Source organism: Epithele typhae, assembly GCF_022376455.1.
Source record: "Epithele typhae strain CBS 203.58 chromosome Unknown BXZ73scaffold_4, whole genome shotgun sequence".
Classification (NCBI taxonomy): Eukaryota; Fungi; Basidiomycota; class Agaricomycetes; order Polyporales; family Epitheliaceae; genus Epithele; species Epithele typhae.
In genome coordinates this window covers 286,572-303,447 of record NW_025954195.1, presented here as the reverse complement: position 1 = coordinate 303,447, position 16,876 = coordinate 286,572, and the positions used below count along the sequence as shown (strand labels likewise).

Genomic DNA, 16,876 nt, shown 5'->3' with positions numbered 1-16,876 from the left:
GTACGTACTCGCCCCGCCGCGACGCGAGGGTGGGAGCGATCGTGGCCGATCCGGGCACCCGGGCGCGCGCCGCTCTCGATCTTGCGTTCGAGGGCGGCTGGGGGCTGGAAGGTTGCCTGGGAGGACCCGCACCCCAGAAGTTTTTCGGCGCGAGCGCACGGCCGTCGATCTGCCTGCGAGAGGACGGAGGACGGAGGTGCGCAAGGACAGTGGGACGAGGCCAGCCGCTTTCTGCGGATAGCTGAGGAAAACACAAGAATGTGCCAAGAGCTCGCTGGGCGAAGGCAGCCCGCCGCGGAGTACGAGAGAGAAGACTTGGCACCGCTCGCTTCCGCCCTTCGCTCGTCTCACTGGAGGGGGAGAAGAGAGAAGAGCGCAGGGTGAGCGTGGATCGACATGTGCCTGAGCGAAGCCCGCGGTGCGAGAGGTGCGCTGGGAAAAGAGTCCGAGATGCTCCCCGTCGCACCGTCCGTTCACCCCGCGACACGCCTGCCCAGCTCGCCGGCAGACAAGCTGCGGAAGTCGGCCCATTCAGTATACCCGCTGCTTGCCAGTGGGCAGCGGGCTTTGGCTTATCTATCACGACTGAGCGGATGGCTCCGGTGCTGCTGCATTGAGTTAAAATAAACATGGTCCGGAGGCGCATAAGTTGCAACGCAGACGCGACAGGACATTGAACTCACGCGCAATTCAATGCTCCGACGAAGGTTCTGTGAATTGTGTTGCTTTGGACCGCGACTCCTCGAACCCAGTCCGCCATCGAAGGGTGATGGACATTCCTCGACAGCTTCCGGCCCTCTGCGAAGCGTTCGCTCAAATCTATCTTTCGGACAGAGTTTGAGAAAGGAGTAGCGGATTGGTAGGCACCGTAGTGACTATCGCGGGCTTCCGCACATTTATCAGACGATCCACCGGCCACTGACAGCTGTTGCCCGCTGGCAAGATGGACGTCGAGTCATGTATATTGGTTGTGACTCAATCAAAGGAGAAGCTCACCCTGTCCTCGTGTGTACAAATTTATCTCTCATTCCCGTGGGAGGGACAGGCTCCATGCCATTGAGAATACCGTGGATTACGAGGCGTGACGTAGTTTTGGTATTCTCATATCCGACCACAGCGGGTATGCCACGGAATATTCCGTGTTCTTCGCACACTGGAGTCCGATGATTCAGGGTTGGCCAAAGAAACAACTCTGCGCCCAGGGTTTCTTGCAGTCACGTAAAAGAACAGGTGAATGCGCTATCAGCCAACGTGGAAGGGGAGCGGTAGGCGAGTGAGTTATTACGTCCGGTTGACTGCTCACCTGAACATCCAGGACGGCGAAAGTTACGGCACCCCCATATGCTGAAGTCGTGACCAGAGGACAGAGGGCCCGAAGCTGCACCAAGAGAACCGGGCGTACGAAGCATCCACCGGAGTTTGGGCTTCCGAACCCATCAGACCTCGTCTCCCTGTGAGAACACGCTCGTTCACGAAGGTTGGTGGAAGGACTCGAGCAGTATCGTTTTTTCCCAGCGGAACCTCCCAAATTGGAAGCGGCATTCACGCGCGACTTTCAAAGTCCGGGTGCGCGATATAGGGCATGTGCCGTTGAGTAGGTCGATCTTCGATGTGTCTCGATACAGAGCGCGTCAGAGGACGACCGTAGTCTTCTCATCTGTAGCATTCGCACGCTCGTTGCGGGCCGACCACGATTACAACTTCGCCGTTCGATTGCCGGAGCGACTGTTCTTCACGGCGGGAGAGCAGGGGCTGGCAGACCACAGACATGAGATATGGATAGAAGTGTGAGTGATATGGTTAGGAGGAGAGGAGTGGCTGACGACGCGTGGACCCACAAATTTGGCCTTTTGCTACGATTCCCACGTGTCCTTTGGGCGCTCCGACCTGGGCATCCGACGCTAGGCCGGATCTGTCTCGCAGCCACTAACAGCACCTAACGCAGGAATCGTCGATGTGTGCAAGAATCTTGTTGCCCCCTGCGCCTATGCACTGCTTGCAGCCGACACTTTTTGAATATGATAGATGAACTCGTAGAGTCTTACCGCCGTCTCTTGCCACGCGTAGTGACTGAGTGAGCGTTGTAAAGTGCATACCACGAGCAGAAGATTCTGCTTGGCGTTTTTTCTGGCTCTATGTGACCGAAGCTCCAGGGGAAATGCTGACACTGAAAGAAGGCAGGATGACCGCGAAGTTGACGTTGATCGTGGCAGTGGGCGTTTGTGTTGCCTAATTGAGCGATGCGCTGGACGGGGTCACGTGGCGGAACCCGGGCCTTCAGCACGGCGTCGAGGACTCTGCTTGGGCCCCGACCTCTCTGCGCCGCATGGCCCATCGCTGTCTGCGCCGATTCAGACTCGCGAAGCCACCCAGCCTCCCGCATGTTCGCGCCTTCCACCCCACTCTCACCTCCTTCGTGGTAGCGGACCCCTCATCGTCATTCCCTTCGACTTCTTCATCCTCCTCACCCGTGACATCTTCGTCCTCCACCCCCCTTCCTTCTCAGGATGCCCCTCCTTCACGACCCGACACTCTTCCGGCACGTAAACTCGAGGAGCTCCGAGCCGTCTTGTCTCTCAAGTCACCCGACCCAAACCGCGTCTGGCTTCTCTACCAGCAAGTCCTCCATCTCCATCCTGGCGATACGGTCCCACTAGAGATCCACCAACGCGTGCTTCGAAAATGCGTCCCGCCTCCTCTCAATGTACGAACCATTTCGGCGCGACATCGAGTACAGAGAACAAGATGGGAGGCTCCTGCAGTGTACGAATCGCGCTATCGGCAAGTCCTCCGTAATATACGCTCCACTGGACAAACGCCCTCGCTTCGAGAATACCACTGCATACTACAGTACTTTGCGGCTCGCGGGGACTTTAACAACGCGCTCCTGCTTCTCAAGGAGATCAACCGCCAAGGACTGGCGAAACAACCCCGAACGTATTCCTATGTCTTCATGTCCATCGCCCATCGCCTCACTTTCCCCATGGACGAGGAGAAACGTCGGCGTGTGGTGCTCAAGCTTGCTCAGAGGTGCAACATACTTATGGAGGAGATGTCCAGGGCGAACATGCCCTTGGATCAGGTGAACGTTGATCTCGTAACACGTATTCTGAAGGAGAGTATGGACATGGAAGCTTTCACAACCCTCATGAGGAACGCGTACGGCATCGACATGGACTTTCCGGATCGATTGCCCTTGCGATATTGGGAGAATCGAAGCTCTGCGAGTACGGATGACGCTGCCGATTCACAGTCCAAACACGTCCCGGCTCGGTTCAACATCCATGCCTTCCACACTGCTCTGGAATTCCTTGGGAGCCAACGGGAGGTTTCGAAGCTCGTCCAGCTTTTCGAGGTGGTCACCAATCCTCTTCCTGCGAGTGCCATCCACCGGAACCCGAACGAGGAGGAAGATGACGACTTCGGCGAGTCGGATCCCCAAGTGGCGCCTTTCAAGCCTCCGCAAGTACAACCTACCACCAAAACGTACGCCATCATGATCAAGTGGCTCGCGAACGCCGGCCACCTCGTACTGGTCCGACACTACGTCACCGCAGCGATAGACTGGTGGCAAGACCAAACTCGCACAATGAAAGCTTGGACGCTCCACCTCCCCGCGAACGAGATTCCTGCACTTCGTATGTCTCTGAACCATTCCCACTTCACCCCCGCCGTCGCCGTCGCCGTTCAAGAACGGAAGGTCCTCCTCACCCGCTGGTTGCACGTCCGCATCGCCCGCGCCGCGCGCCGGCACAAGTACGACATCGAGTACTACACCGAGCTCCGCGAACGGTGGCAGAAGCTGGGGTTCTACACTCCCTCCCTCTCCCCTCGGTCCGACATGGCCGACGAGACGACCGAAGACCACGTCCAGATCTCCCGCTCCAGGCCGCTGCTCACCTACGTCGACCCCGCCCTCCCGCAGCCGGAGCACGACGAGAAGCGCGCGCGCCTGCCCAAGCCCCCGGTCGGCGTCCCCCGCCTCGACATCGACACCCACCTCCGGGTGCTCCGGCACGAGTTCCGCCAGCTCTCCGACCTGGAGAAGGAGACGGAGAAGAAGCTCGCGGGCGCGACGACGCGCAAGGCCCAGTGGGTCGGCCGCCAGGTCTGGGCGGAGAAGCCGATCTTCGTCCCCGGGGAGCCCGCGCTCGTGAAGGTGTCGCCCGAGGAGTACACCGCGCAGCTGAGGGGGAGCTTCAAGACGACGTGGCAGACGATCCGGAAGCACCTCAAGCGGCGGCGCGGGAGCACGCGCGCGATGGAGTGGCGGCGGTGGCAGCGCCGGCCGCCGCTCTTCCGCGGGGCGATGGTGCAGAAGGAGCTCGACGCGGAGGCGCTGGAGATCAGGCCCCCGCTGGTGAAGCTGGCGCTGCTGGCGAGGAGGCGGAGGTGGAGGCAGCTGTTCGTGACGAAGCGCAGGATTCGCATCATATCCGAGAAGCTGGCCCGCGAACGGGGTCTCGAGACAATACCGGAGCTGATGGAGGAGGGTACGAAAGCGCGTCGGCGTTCGTGAAGGTCTTGTCGTCCTTCCCTGCTGTGTACCGTAGGTGCGACTATGCGATTCACAACTTGGGATAAAAGCACTGACCATACCTGCAGGCCCTGCTTAGTTTCGTCGCGCCTTGGCAGCTTGTTTCGCGTCGAGACACGTGAGTGGGCTCGTGCGTGCCCTGCATGCGAGGTTGCCTGCGCTGAAGTCACGCTCCCCCCATATTACCGTGTATCTTCTCATAATGCTACGCCTTTGGACGCGGCGGCGCTTGATTGATGTGTCTTTCTCCAACGCATTTGTTGAAGAAACGTGCCGAGTGACGTGAAATGCGGCGCGTTCGCTAAATGCGACCGCCCGCAGCACACCCAGCCGATGACATGAAAGCTCCGCGACGTCTTCTCACGCCCACGTTGGGGTGCTCGCGCTCAGTGAGTACTTGTGAGACTCCTTGCCCGTTACCTCGTCTATTGACGAGTTGGCCTGCAACTCCTGCCTCGCCTCACCGGCACCATGGTACAATCCCCGCCGCTCCCTGATCCCAATAGCACTGATATGCCACAACGAGGTCAGGCCACCGACGAGAGTCCTGTTCAAGACTTCTTCGCGCAATGGCCAAGCTCCAACTTTGACCCGACCGTTTCTGTCTGGACCCAGTTCTACGACCTCTCGGACAAAAAGGGGTGGCACCAAAGCCAGTTGAAGGAGTCGCGCAAAACAGAGCTGAGACAGGCCATGGTCGAACAGTTCGAGCAGATGTACGGGCAAGACGCGGAGTCACTGGCGTCGTGGCAACTGCTGTGCACCGCGCTGGGAGCGAACCCTCCCCCTAGCCGGATAAAGGAGTGCAAGTCGGTGAGTTCCTGATTATGCCGCTCTCGGTCCTGCCACGTATGGCTGAAGCGCTGACGCCGGCGCTGGTGGGCCTGTAGCTCCTTCGCCGTACCCACGTCAACTTGGTGGACTTTATCCTTCCTCCGAACCCTGGACAGCCCGTCCGGAAGTTTCGTACCGAAGCTGCTTTGAGCGTATACAGCAAAAAACACCAGAAATTCTTCCCGCGCGAAGACCTTGCTCCAGGTAGCTTGCTCGAGATACTGCTGCGACAGCTTATCTCACCGCGCTCGGACTACGGAACTCAAAAGCTGGGGAGGGGCCAGAGCCGCGGTCGTGGAAGTAGAAGAAGGCGGGGACGGGGGACTGCATGATCGTGACAACCGTTGTGGGTCGTGAAGGTCTTGTCGTCCTTCCCTGCTGTGTACCGTAGGTGCGACTATGCGATTCACAACTTGGAATCCAAGCGCTGACCATACCTGCAGGCCCTGTTTAATTTCGTAGCGCCTCGGCAGCTTGTTTCGCGTCGAGACAGGTGAGTGGGCTCGTGCGTGCTTTGCATGCCGGCTGTCGGGGGTTGCCTACGTCTAGACCCGCCAAAGTCACGCTCTCCCCCATATTACCGTGTATCCTCTCATAATGCCACGTCTTTGGACGCTGTTTCGCTTGATTGATGTGTCTTTCTCCAACGCATGTGTTGAAGCAACGTGCCGAGTGACGTGAATGGGGCGCGTTCGCTAAATGCGACCTACCGCAGCACACCTGGCAGGAGCCGCTCTTCTCACGCCCACTGCCGTTGGAGGATAAGGTGAGGGCGCCAGCCTTGCCAACCGCTTCATTTCTGCACTCGCCCACTGACGAGCAGGCTCGTCGCTGGTGTCATGGTACGCCCCCCGCTGTGGTTTGCTCTCGATTCACACTGACACGCGTTCACGACTGTAGGCCACTGCCGTTCAAGAGTTCTTTGATGAATGGCCTCACTTCATATTCGATCCGACCGTCTCCGTCTGGAAGCAGTTCTACGAGCTCTCGGACGGCGAAGACTGGGAGGACGACATCAAGTTCGAACATAAGCGGCGGCTCGGATACGCCATGGTGCGACAGTTTGAGCAGATGTTTGGGCACGCCGCGGATCGATTGGCGTCGTGGCAGCTGTTATGCACCGCGCTGGGAGAGAACCCTCCTCCGAGCAGAATCAAAGATTGCAAGGCGGTGAGACGATCTTGTTTCCCGACACCTTTCTGTTGACGCTGACTGGGATCGCCAGCTCCTCTACTGCACCCACGTGAACATCGTTGACTTCATTCTCCCTCCCAATCCAGGCGAACCCATTGAAAGGTTCCGTTCCGAAGTCGCTCTGAGTGACTATAGTCGAAGAGAACAGAAGTACATCCCGCGGGAGCAGGTCAAGGCTGGGAGCTTGCTGGAGACGTTGCTGCGGCATCTCTTCCATCCCCGTCCGGACTACGGGACTGAGCCTCGTGGGAGAGGCCGTGGTCGCGGAGCCGGGCGAGGGCGAGGGCGTGGTCGCGGTGGCCGCGGTACGAGGGGCGGATGAAACGCCACACAAGCCAACACTAGTACTACTTGAAGTCACCCACATCCCCCATCGTGAGTACCTCGACTTCTCTGCGCTGTCGTGATATCTCAAGGCTGTATTGGCCGCAGTCAAGCGCAGTCGGTTTATGCTTGTCGATTGCGCTCAGACATGGAATCCACTGCGTGAATATCTGGAATTATATTATCATGAACTCGGATGCACGAAAAACCAATACTATCACCGGAGAAAGTTAGTTCTCAACGTAGTAGGACTACGTCCACGCAATCCGCTTGTGCGCCAGAGTCTGACTACGAGCTACATATGTCAGAGGCGAACTGCCAGTCACCGCCTATGAGTACTTGCCCGATGTGGTGGGCGGGTTAGTACCGCAGCACGCGAATGGGGCTTTGATGGCGAGGGTCTGCGAGGGGTCAGTAGCCAGTGACGAACCGCCCGAATGCGTGTATCATGACGATGTCGTCTTGTTCCTTGGTACTTTGTAGAAGTCAGCCAGGCCGTGGCTGTGTCAGCCGCGGACACGCTTTGCAATGGCGCCTGCTCTTTGTGCCACACTTCGCGAGCTGTCCCTCATGCGGTCGCCTGCGCTCTCCGATCGCTACACAACCATACCGCCGCGTTCTCGAGGTCCACATCGCCTTGTGCCGTCCGGACCAGTCAGCCCACCACTCGACCAGCCATCTCGTAACGACTCGTTGCTGGATGTTCTATACGCCGAAGTGGTAGAAGATCAACAGAGAGTTGAAGTCCTCTCTACCCATGGATCTATGCTGGAAGGTCTCAACAACGACAGGGTATCAACTCAGCCTCATCGCGCGGAAGGCGTATCCCTTGATCTACAACTCCCTGGAATGGTCGAGAACGAGGATTATCTGCTGACACCTGTACGAACGAAGCTCTTTCCTGAAGCCAGCCCTCCAGGGGTTCTTGGAAAGCCGCTCGAGACGCCTTCCTTGCACCCCCCAGCCCCGGGGACTCCCATTCTTGAACTGGGCTATGAAGACGACTCGCCATGTTCTCCTTCACTATCTACTGGGCTACGGTCTCGTGCCGTTGCGACCGCCCGTGAGTCTACTCGCTCAGAGGCCCCCCGTTCCACTACTACGCTTCTGCCGGCTTCGCTTCCGTCCCCCGCGTCAATCCGAAATCCGTTCCCATCCCCTCCTCCGAGCACTGGACTTCTATCCATCGCGGCCTTCGCGCCGATCTCGGAGCCAGGTTCCGACAGAGAGTCTTCTCCCACACTATGTCAAGCCCAAGTCAAGCCTCCACGTTCGAACAACATAGCATACATTCGGGATGCACGTCGTTCCAACGTGACCACTCTCCAGAAGTGGTCTCCTCACATCCGGACGCCCTGGGACTGCGTGCTTCGCCTTGCGTCCCTCTTGTCACTCGGACCGTCGCCGATGACATCGTCTGCTCCGACATCGGAGAACGTTCCCGTATTGATGACCCCGGGCCCGTGCGAGCGCACGCTGCCAACGATAGCAGTACGGAACTCGTGCCGCCTCGCCTCCGTACCGCAGACCCGCGGCGGCTCATGCGTACCGAGGTCGCCGCCGGGGTCTTCCGAGACTTTCGGCGCGTGCTGGCGGAGCTGCGGGGGAGGATCCTTCGGAGCCTGTCGCCGCGGAGTTCCGCGCCGTGACGGTGCAGAGGGACGTACAACGCCAACAAGAAACACAACGCCGTGGTCCTCCTCCGGGTTTATCCCAGGCCCCCGGAAGCATTCTGTCCAGCCGGGTGTCTTGTTATTCCGCCACCCTTTCCGCTGTCTCCTCGGCCGACTCGGATCTCCCTCAATATACGCCGTAGCCGAGAGCACGCACGCCTCCAGTGTTGAAGCGCCCTCGAACGCGGGCAACTCCAGCACCGCCGCCCCCAGGCTCTGTTCAAACTTCAGAACCTCACGCGACAAGCGAAGATTTCCCAGCCATCGACCGCCGCAGATTCGGCGTCCTCTCCTTCTCCCCCTTCTCTCGACCCGCCTTCTCGTTCGATCCTGTCACTCGCCGCACACCCATCCGACGGCGCAACAATATCCCAGCAGATCCAGCACTGGCAGGCGAACGTTCAAACGTTCACACGCGCCCTCGGACGCCCTCCAGCTCGAGTTTGCCGCCCTGCTCGCGAGGCCGAGGCGCACACGCGTGGCTCCTGCGCGAGCTCACCGCACGCCTGGAGGACGTCGCCCACCGTCGCCCGCTTACCGTGCGCCGCCGGCTCTAAAGTAGCGTCTCCCGGCCCAGCCACTCTGCCTCCTACGCCCGACAGCTCGCGTCACCGGTGCTCCGGCCCTTCCCAGGGCTGTCTCGGAGAGGCACGCTAGCGCACTTAAGTTTTAGTGGCGCTTGTGGTGAGCGACGGCAGGGTCGTTCGCCGCCATCGGCAGCCGCCCACGGTTCGCGGGTGCACATCCGCGACGCGGCCGGGGCTTCTGACATCCTGGATAGACTCAGGGTTGGACACCCAGGACGGGGGGGGGAGGGGGAACGTGGCCAGGGCGGGGCGGGCTAGCGGATGCGTTCTGACGCACCGCGCGCGCGTCGTCCTCCCCCTCGGGTCAGGAGACGTCGAGACCCGACCGGCTCACGGTCACAGCGCTCCTCCCTGCAGGGCGTCGGAGATGAGGGCGTGTGCGGCGCGCGTCGGCGCGCACGCTTTTCATAACGCGCAGACCCGGAATCCAGAATTCAGATCCCCGCGGTCGCCTGCACGCGCGTCCCTTATTTCACATCAAATTCAATATCACCCGCAAAATGAAGGGCGTGCACGGGCGCGGAGATGGGGCTGGCGATTAATTGTTCCAGCCGGGGGAGGGCGCGCGCGGGGTTTGAAATGTTGTATCCTTCGTTCGCATGATCATAACCATAGGACCGGGTCGTCGCGAAAACAAGTGTCGGAAGCGCAGGGTTACGAAGCTGGGCGAAATGAGAAAGCGGTGAGCGGAGGCCGTACGTAGGACTGCAGTAGTGAGGCTGCGAGGCGGGCAAGAAGTCGTCGGCGTTCGCCGCGCATTAAGATAATGTGCCCGGTGGGCCCAAGGGGGCGGCAGGCGGATGCACTGTGTCGTGGACGGTCTAGAATATCAACGTAACGCAATAATGTGCTGGCGGACAGACGGCCCCACGGCCCCGCGGACGCTGGCCATCCCTCCTCTACCGGCGCGGCGAGCTGAGACGGCCGTCTATCCGGCGCATCTCGCGGTTGAGGCGTTCCACGGCGGAGCCGTTCGAGCTCGAGGCGGCGGCGGGTCCCCGCGCGCCGTGCTTGTCGAACATGTACGTCAGCAGGTTCTTCTTCTCGTCCGGGAGGCCGTCGAGCAGCGTGAAGAGGTGTGTCTCGTCGCGGAGGACCATCTGCGCCGCGATCGTGGCCGCGGTGGCGGCCTCGCGGACGGCGAGCGCGTTCGTGCCCGTGCTCTCCGTCAGGGACTGCATCACGACGGGAACGGGGGACCAGGGGAGCGGAGGGGACGAAGGTGAGCACCCCATGGGAAGAGCGCGGGGCTAGGACGCACCGAGATGAGCGTGGAGCGGAGGCGAGGCAGCTCTTCCTCGAGCACCTCGGCGGGCAGCCGGAGGAAGAACTTGCCTAGCGCGATCAGGCCGAAGGCGAAGGTGCTGTCCCTAATTTCCGTCGTCGCGCCCCCAGGCGGGGCCTCGTCTTTGAATTGACGGAGGGAGGAGTGGAACGTGGTGAGCCCGAACACCGGGTCGATACGGTTCGTGAGCGTATCCCGGAAGAAGTTCGTCGCCTGCATGACCTACATGCGGGAGGAGGTACGTAAGCGATCGACTCATTCGACCCTCGACCCCGCCGCGAGACAAGGGCGCGGGTCCGGGGAGGTGGGTGGGGAAAAAGGGCGACGTACGTTCAGCTGCGCGCAGTATCGGATGTGGAGGAGCACGCTGAATATCTCGGCCTCACGCTCCTCAAGGAGCGGCGCCTGGTTTTCGAGCATTTCCCACAGGACGATTAGACCGTACTCGAGCTCTTCCGCACCCTGAACATGAGGACGTAACGCATGAGCAACAGTGCAGCCCTGCAGCAGAGTTTTCCCTACCCTCTTAGGATTCAAGAACTTGACGAGCGCGTTGAATAGCCGGTCGAACAGCTTGTCCTTCTCCCAGAACTCGCTCCGTGAGAGCTGGTTCCCAGAGCCGTCGATGAACGACGGGGTGAGCGGCACAGAGAACGCTGGTGAGGACGGCGATAGCGGCTCGCGCAGGGAATTGTGCGCACACAGGCGCGCGAGGGTCTTCAGCGCCGCAACATCTGCAGAATCATCCTCGAGCGCCGCAACAAGGGCGCGCACGGCGCTCTCGCGGTCACTATCGAGCGCCGAGCCATTCTCTGGCGCCCTGAGCACTAGAGAGGCTCGTCAGCGTCAAAGAAAACGTCGGGGGGACGGGCGAAAGGGAAAACGCAATCAAGGATACAGCTCCGTCTGGCGCGCGGCGCATGCGCAGGCCAGCGGTACCAGAGCGTTGGCGGGAACGGTGCTCACCTGCCGTTCGCTTGCCCACCATGGCCCCGCGCTGTCTCTGCCGTCGACCATCGCAAACAGGTTCGCCGTCTTGCTTCCGAACGCGGGGCTGTCCTGGAACAGCGCCGCCTGCTGCATGATCGCCGCGCTCCTCGATTTGTTCACGGGCGTCTTGGGTGGGGGCGCGGGCGCCCGCATCGGGAGCCGCCGTTGCTCGTCCGTGGACGGTGCGCGAGGCTCGGCCGCGTCTCACCACCGCTGGCACCGGCGCTTGGGCGACTGGCCTGGGTCCCGTTGCGAAGAAGCGCAGGAGGAAGTGTGTGCGCTAGCATCGTGTCGTTCGCGTCTTCTGGTTCGACGAGCTCGAGGAGGCGCTCCGCGGCGCTCTCGGCCTGTTCCGCACGAGCGCGCATCGCGTCTTCGACGAGTGGCTGCCCGACGCCCGCCGGGGGTGAGCTTGTTCCTGTGGAGAGCGCGTTCGAGAAGATTTGGGGTCGTGACGTCGTTGACGCGGGTGAGAACGAGTTCTGCTGCGAGTTCGACCGTGGCGCCGGCGGGTACTTCTCGTACGGCGTCGAGAAGGAGATCAAGTTCATGGACGCGTCGTTGTCCATGTCCATGTCCATGTCCGAGTCGCTGTCTTCGGGCACGGGTATGTTGGTCGCGAGCAGCAGTGACTCTTCGTCGTTGTGTTGCCACCGGACATCTGAGCGATGGACATTGACTCGCGGTGCAGAGGTATGGGATTCACCCCGAGTTTCTGCGGGCGTGGGTTCGGCGACACGAAATGGCTGACGGACGCGGGCGGGGATGCCGGCAACGTTGTTTCCGTGGCTTTCCGGAATGTCGAGTTAGACGTCGGTGGCGAGGGGCTGAGGGTGGTGAGTGGGGAGGTGTATCGGCGTCGGAAGGACTGATCTGAGGTGGGGGAGGGGGGCGAGTCGCTATTCCTTGGCGGACTCCGGGAACCGGGAACGACGTGCAAGCTCGTCACGGCTCCAGCGGACATGACTCTTGACCTAGGTGGCGAACCATGCCGGTCGCCTGTCGAGCTGCCCGTCGAGAGGCTGGGAGATATCGGCCTCCCACCGCCACTGGAGATCCCGAGCCCAGTGAGCCCATAACGCGACGGGGGCGACGTTGCCCGGATCGTGTGCGACGTGGAGGTCGCCTGGTGCCGCAACGTCGGCGGGGCGTTCGCAATCGCCTTTGCCTTGGCACGACTCGCCGCAATCGCCGCAGCGACGCTGCTCTTCTTCGTCCGTGGTGGTGGGGTGACGGTGGGGAGAGCGGTGAGCGCGTCTGGATTGGGGCATGCCTTTCCAGCTGTTTGCGGGAGGACGCGTCCAGGGAAGCCATGATCACGGTGCCGCGCTCGGGGTACATGCCTTGGAAGATCCAATACACCTGGCGCGCGGTGTCGCGCACGCTGGGACTTGTGTCCCCGAGCGCCTTCTTCAGGATCTTCTCCAGGGTTTCGATCACGCCCGAAGACTCGATAGTGTGCAACGTGCGCGCTCCGTGGATTTCCAGGTATGTCTTCACGTGACCTATAGCATACTGACGGGCCTGGATGGCCTTGTCTTGGAGAGCGTTCCACAGCATTGAAATGAGGAGCTTCGGGTGCGTGGAGCTGTGTTGAATGATAGTTGTGACCGTCGCCTGTGACATCTGCGCGGTGATCTTTTTCGTGAGGGTGGACATCTTGAGAAGGTTCAAGTACATAAGCTCGCAGAACGGGTCGAGAGCGGTGCCAAGGGCGATAGAGAGCTCGTTGTAGAGCGCACAAGTGTTGGACGCGACCGTCGTCCGAAGACTGACGAGCTGATAGGGCGGGGATTTCATTAACGAGGACCATCAGAGAACGCTCCACGCGTCCGTGGGGCAAACGCGGACGTACCGTTTTGAGTGACGCGTCCATAAATCCGTTCTTCAGGCCAAGGATGAACGTGTCGTGGAAGCGCTCGTGTGCCTCACCCTTCAGCATCCCTCTGACCCGCTGTATCGCCTGCTCTCGAGCTGCCCAGTTGTGCTCAGACTCGCGACCCTGCAACCACAGGCACGACGGACGGTGAGCGGCCCCGACGCATGGCACGAAGGGGTTTTCAAGAGCACACGTACCTCGAAATGTCTCAGCATCGCCGCGAACTCGGTCTCGAGGTCTCTGCTCGAAGCAATCTGTCGCATGGAACGGTCTCCGTCAATTCGCCGTCCGCTTCCTCAGAACAGATAGAACACTCACGTAAACAGCCTTCACTTCCGACACACTAGCCCCGGCCCCAGGCCCTTCCCCGGTCGGTGACACGACGGCCGCAGCGCGACTCACCGGCCGCGGTATCTCGCGCGCGGTGCTCTGGCTTGCCACGCGGGACGTCGCGGGTCTCTTCGTCTGGTTCATCAGCGCGATACTCGGAGGCACGTACTCCTGCGGCGACGCGTCCCCGCCGTCGGAGCCCTCGGATGCCGGGGTCCCGGGGAAACTCGCGCCCGCGAGGACCTTCGCAAGAACGTCGTCGGTGATCGCCTTCCGGACGCCCTTCTTCGCCATCTCCTTCTTGAGGTCCGCCCGCGCGGCGTCCGTCACGCCAGGCCCGGTGAACAGCTCCACGACGGACGAGCGCGCGCACTCGCGCACCTTCGCGTCCGTGTCCTCGAGCGCGTCGACGAGCTGCGGGAGGTACGGCCGGAGGGGAAACTGGTGGTGGCCACGCCGGATGTGCACCAGCGTCAACATCGACTGCCCGTCCGCGTCCGCGTTGGCGTCGTAGGTCGAAGCGGGTCCGGAGAGGCGATCAAAAAAGGTGGGGGAAAAGCAAAAACGAGCACCGCGCTCGCACCCGTCACCCTCCTCACGCGCAAGCAAGACGGCGTGCACTCACCTGCTCCCTCACCCGCGCCACCTTGCTCCCCAGCCCGCCCTCCTTCAGGAACCGCTCGAACATCTGCAGCGGCGTCTCGTGCTTGTCCGACCTCGACCGCCCCAGCCCCGAGCTCCCCCCACCGCCGCCGCCCCCACCCGCGCGGAACGCGAACCCGCCGATCGCGACGAGCGTCGCGCGCGCGCACTCGCGGGGGCGCTCGCGGGCGTCGCCCAGGCGGTCGACGACGCCGCCGCCCGCGGGCATGAGCTGCGCGACGACGTTCCGGAGGGCGTGCGCGTCGACCGCGCCGCCGCCACCACCGCCCGCCCCGGACGAGGCGGTCGAGACCGCGGGGGACGTGTTCGACGGCGGGAGCGGGATCTGCGCCGGGTGCCGCCGGACGAGGAGGGGTATGAGTGCGGGAAGCGCAGCAAGCGTAGCCGTAGTAAGGTGTTGGTTCGGGGTGCGGAGGCACGCCTTGAAGGTCTGGACGAGTGCGTCGGGGTCCGGGATCTGCGAGGACGGCGGGCACGGACGAGGCGGGGGGCAGTGTGGAAAATTTGGGCGCATTAGGGTCACAGACAGCGATGTGAGGGACGGAGGAGGACGAAATGACGCACTTCGGATCCTTTCTCGAACTCGGCTTGCAGTTTCGTGATCGCGTCGACCTTCACGTCGATATCTGCAGGGTGGGCGATTTCGTGGGTTCAATTATGTGCATTGGGGGCATCCCAGGGACGAAGACAAGAGGGATATCGGTCAGAGGCAGCGTCGAAGCCGGTGGCTTGGAAGGGGAGAGAGACTGACCATTAGACTTGCACTGGGCGACGAGCCGCTGCACTGGCGAGTCGTCGGCGTCCATTTCCATTTGCACAATAACGAGTCGGGGAGTTCTCCCGGGTGCGTATACACGTCTTCGTGTGGCCGCTGGGGCGAGGGTGAAGCCAGGTCCGTCGTGTGCGGGTGGTTACGCCGGGTCTGCGTTCGGTGGTGCACGAAAGGCTTCTAGCGGGCAGCGAGCAGGATCTCAGGCACCTCGCGGGTCGCGTGGCGCAAGAAGAGCAGAGGAAACGTGGGGCGAGGCCGAAGCGGAAGGAAGCAGAGAGGGCCAAGAGGTGCAGCCTCGTGAGTGTCGCGGACGTCAGGCAGCAGCCTCAGGCGAGCTCCAGCGGCAGCGGCACTAGCGATAGGCGCCCTCACGGAGACGGAGACGATGGTACGGGCGCCTGCTGATTATTGGGCCTCCGTCCGCCCCACGTGCGCGTCCTCCCACGGGGGCTTCTCACGCCGGCGGATCCTCTCACGGTCACGCAGCACGCTCGCCACCCTCGCTGAGTTTGAAAGCGTGGGCGCATCTGGGCTCTGCACCAGCGCATCGGTCGGTCACCGGTGATTCCGTGGGTCGTCACGCGTGACCGTACGCGCAATTTGCTTCCGCGGTCTGCGTGCGATTGGCTGGCTGGCGCCCTCGCCCGCTGCCTTGTCCCAGCGGCTCGGACGCGCGCGGAGACCCGATCTCGCGAGCGGATCTGGGGTGAACGGCGGGCTCGTATTCGTTATCGGCCGTGCCACATGAGGCGCTCTGCACGAGGTCCCCGCCGGCGCGCCCACCCTCCACGCTCGACGGGTCTGGACAGGGAGACACCTGCTGATGCGCGCGCGTACGCGTTCATTACACAACCTGTCCTCGAGACTATTTATCGCCCTTCGAGCTTGTGAGATCATTCATGTCAGTGAGCGCTGTCGCGGCCGCGAGGGGGGACGAAGATGCACAAGACTGTATAAGGAACAGGATGGTATGTATATACGGGGGAATTGCAGAGCGAAGAGGCCAGGAGAATAAACATCTTACAACGAGACGGCGGGTGCAGCGGAGCGGAGGGGTTCGGTAAGCGAGGGTGGGTCGGACAAATACAGTTATCAGCGTAAGGAGATACAGACCGAAAGCGACACAAAACCGGAATCAGAAGAGCGACAAAGCAGGAATGGGACTATGACACACGTACGAGGGATGGGTATGACGGACGGAACGGGGGCGAGGGTAAGCGTTCATCAACGACAGCGCCCATCGAGCGACAGATGGATGGAGGGGATAGAGGGCAGGGAAGAGGGAGGCTCCGTCAACATATAGGTAATCAACTGAGATGATGGGGAACTCGAGCCCGAGTAAAGGGGACAGGAGGGAGATGGATGAAGGCGAGAAACATAAACGGTCCGAGGCGCATATCAGCACACCAGCCCCCGAGAATGGCGCCGCGATGTCCATTCGCACCACCCGGTCCACCGCAATCGTGCACCGCTTGGGTCGCACAGATGACTGGACAGGTTGTGGTCGATTCCCACCATCCGTTGTGCAACGGCCCCTCTGATCCTCCGGCGTACGGACGCTGACTGACGCTGGCTCGAGATGGACGGACCATGTCCTATCCCGGCCACCATCTGTAACTACCGCGAGGACGAGGACGCGGACGTAGCCACTGCGAATTACCGATACAGTCCATTCGGAGACGGCGGCTTCATCCATGGAGCTGGGCGCTGACCGAGATAGCGAGGCGGGGTGGGGTCCATGAGAGCAGCAAGACTAGAAGAAAAAAGGCGAGAGCGCATATGTTTACGAGCCTGGAGACGAAAGTTGA

General features: G+C 61.4%; 2 protein-coding genes across 2 annotated transcripts; one reads left to right on the top strand and one right to left on the bottom strand.

The window, feature by feature from the left end:
- Positions 1-2,326: 2,326 nt before the first annotated feature.
- Positions 2,327-4,519, top strand: BXZ73DRAFT_40193 (uncharacterized protein; the record flags this gene model as incomplete). The annotated part of the gene is made up of 1 exon (XM_048018529.1): positions 2,327-4,519. The coding sequence occupies one exon, from the start codon at positions 2,327-2,329 to the stop codon at positions 4,517-4,519; it is 2,193 nt and encodes a 730-aa protein (XP_047881903.1).
- A 5,529-nt stretch (positions 4,520-10,048) lies between these two features.
- BXZ73DRAFT_87500 (clasp N terminal-domain-containing protein) lies at positions 10,049-16,660 on the bottom strand (the record flags this gene model as incomplete). Its single annotated transcript, XM_048024589.1, has 15 exons — positions 10,049-10,324; positions 10,411-10,656; positions 10,765-10,896; positions 10,957-11,254; positions 11,420-11,550; positions 11,739-12,058; positions 12,079-12,390; positions 12,412-12,697; positions 12,745-13,203; positions 13,280-13,426; positions 13,501-13,557; positions 13,622-14,116; positions 14,259-14,753; positions 14,861-14,922; positions 16,627-16,660. 15 exons carry the CDS (start codon positions 16,658-16,660, stop codon positions 10,049-10,051), a joined length of 3,750 nt encoding a protein of 1,249 aa, XP_047881902.1.
- Between the last annotated feature and the right edge of the window lie 216 nt (positions 16,661-16,876).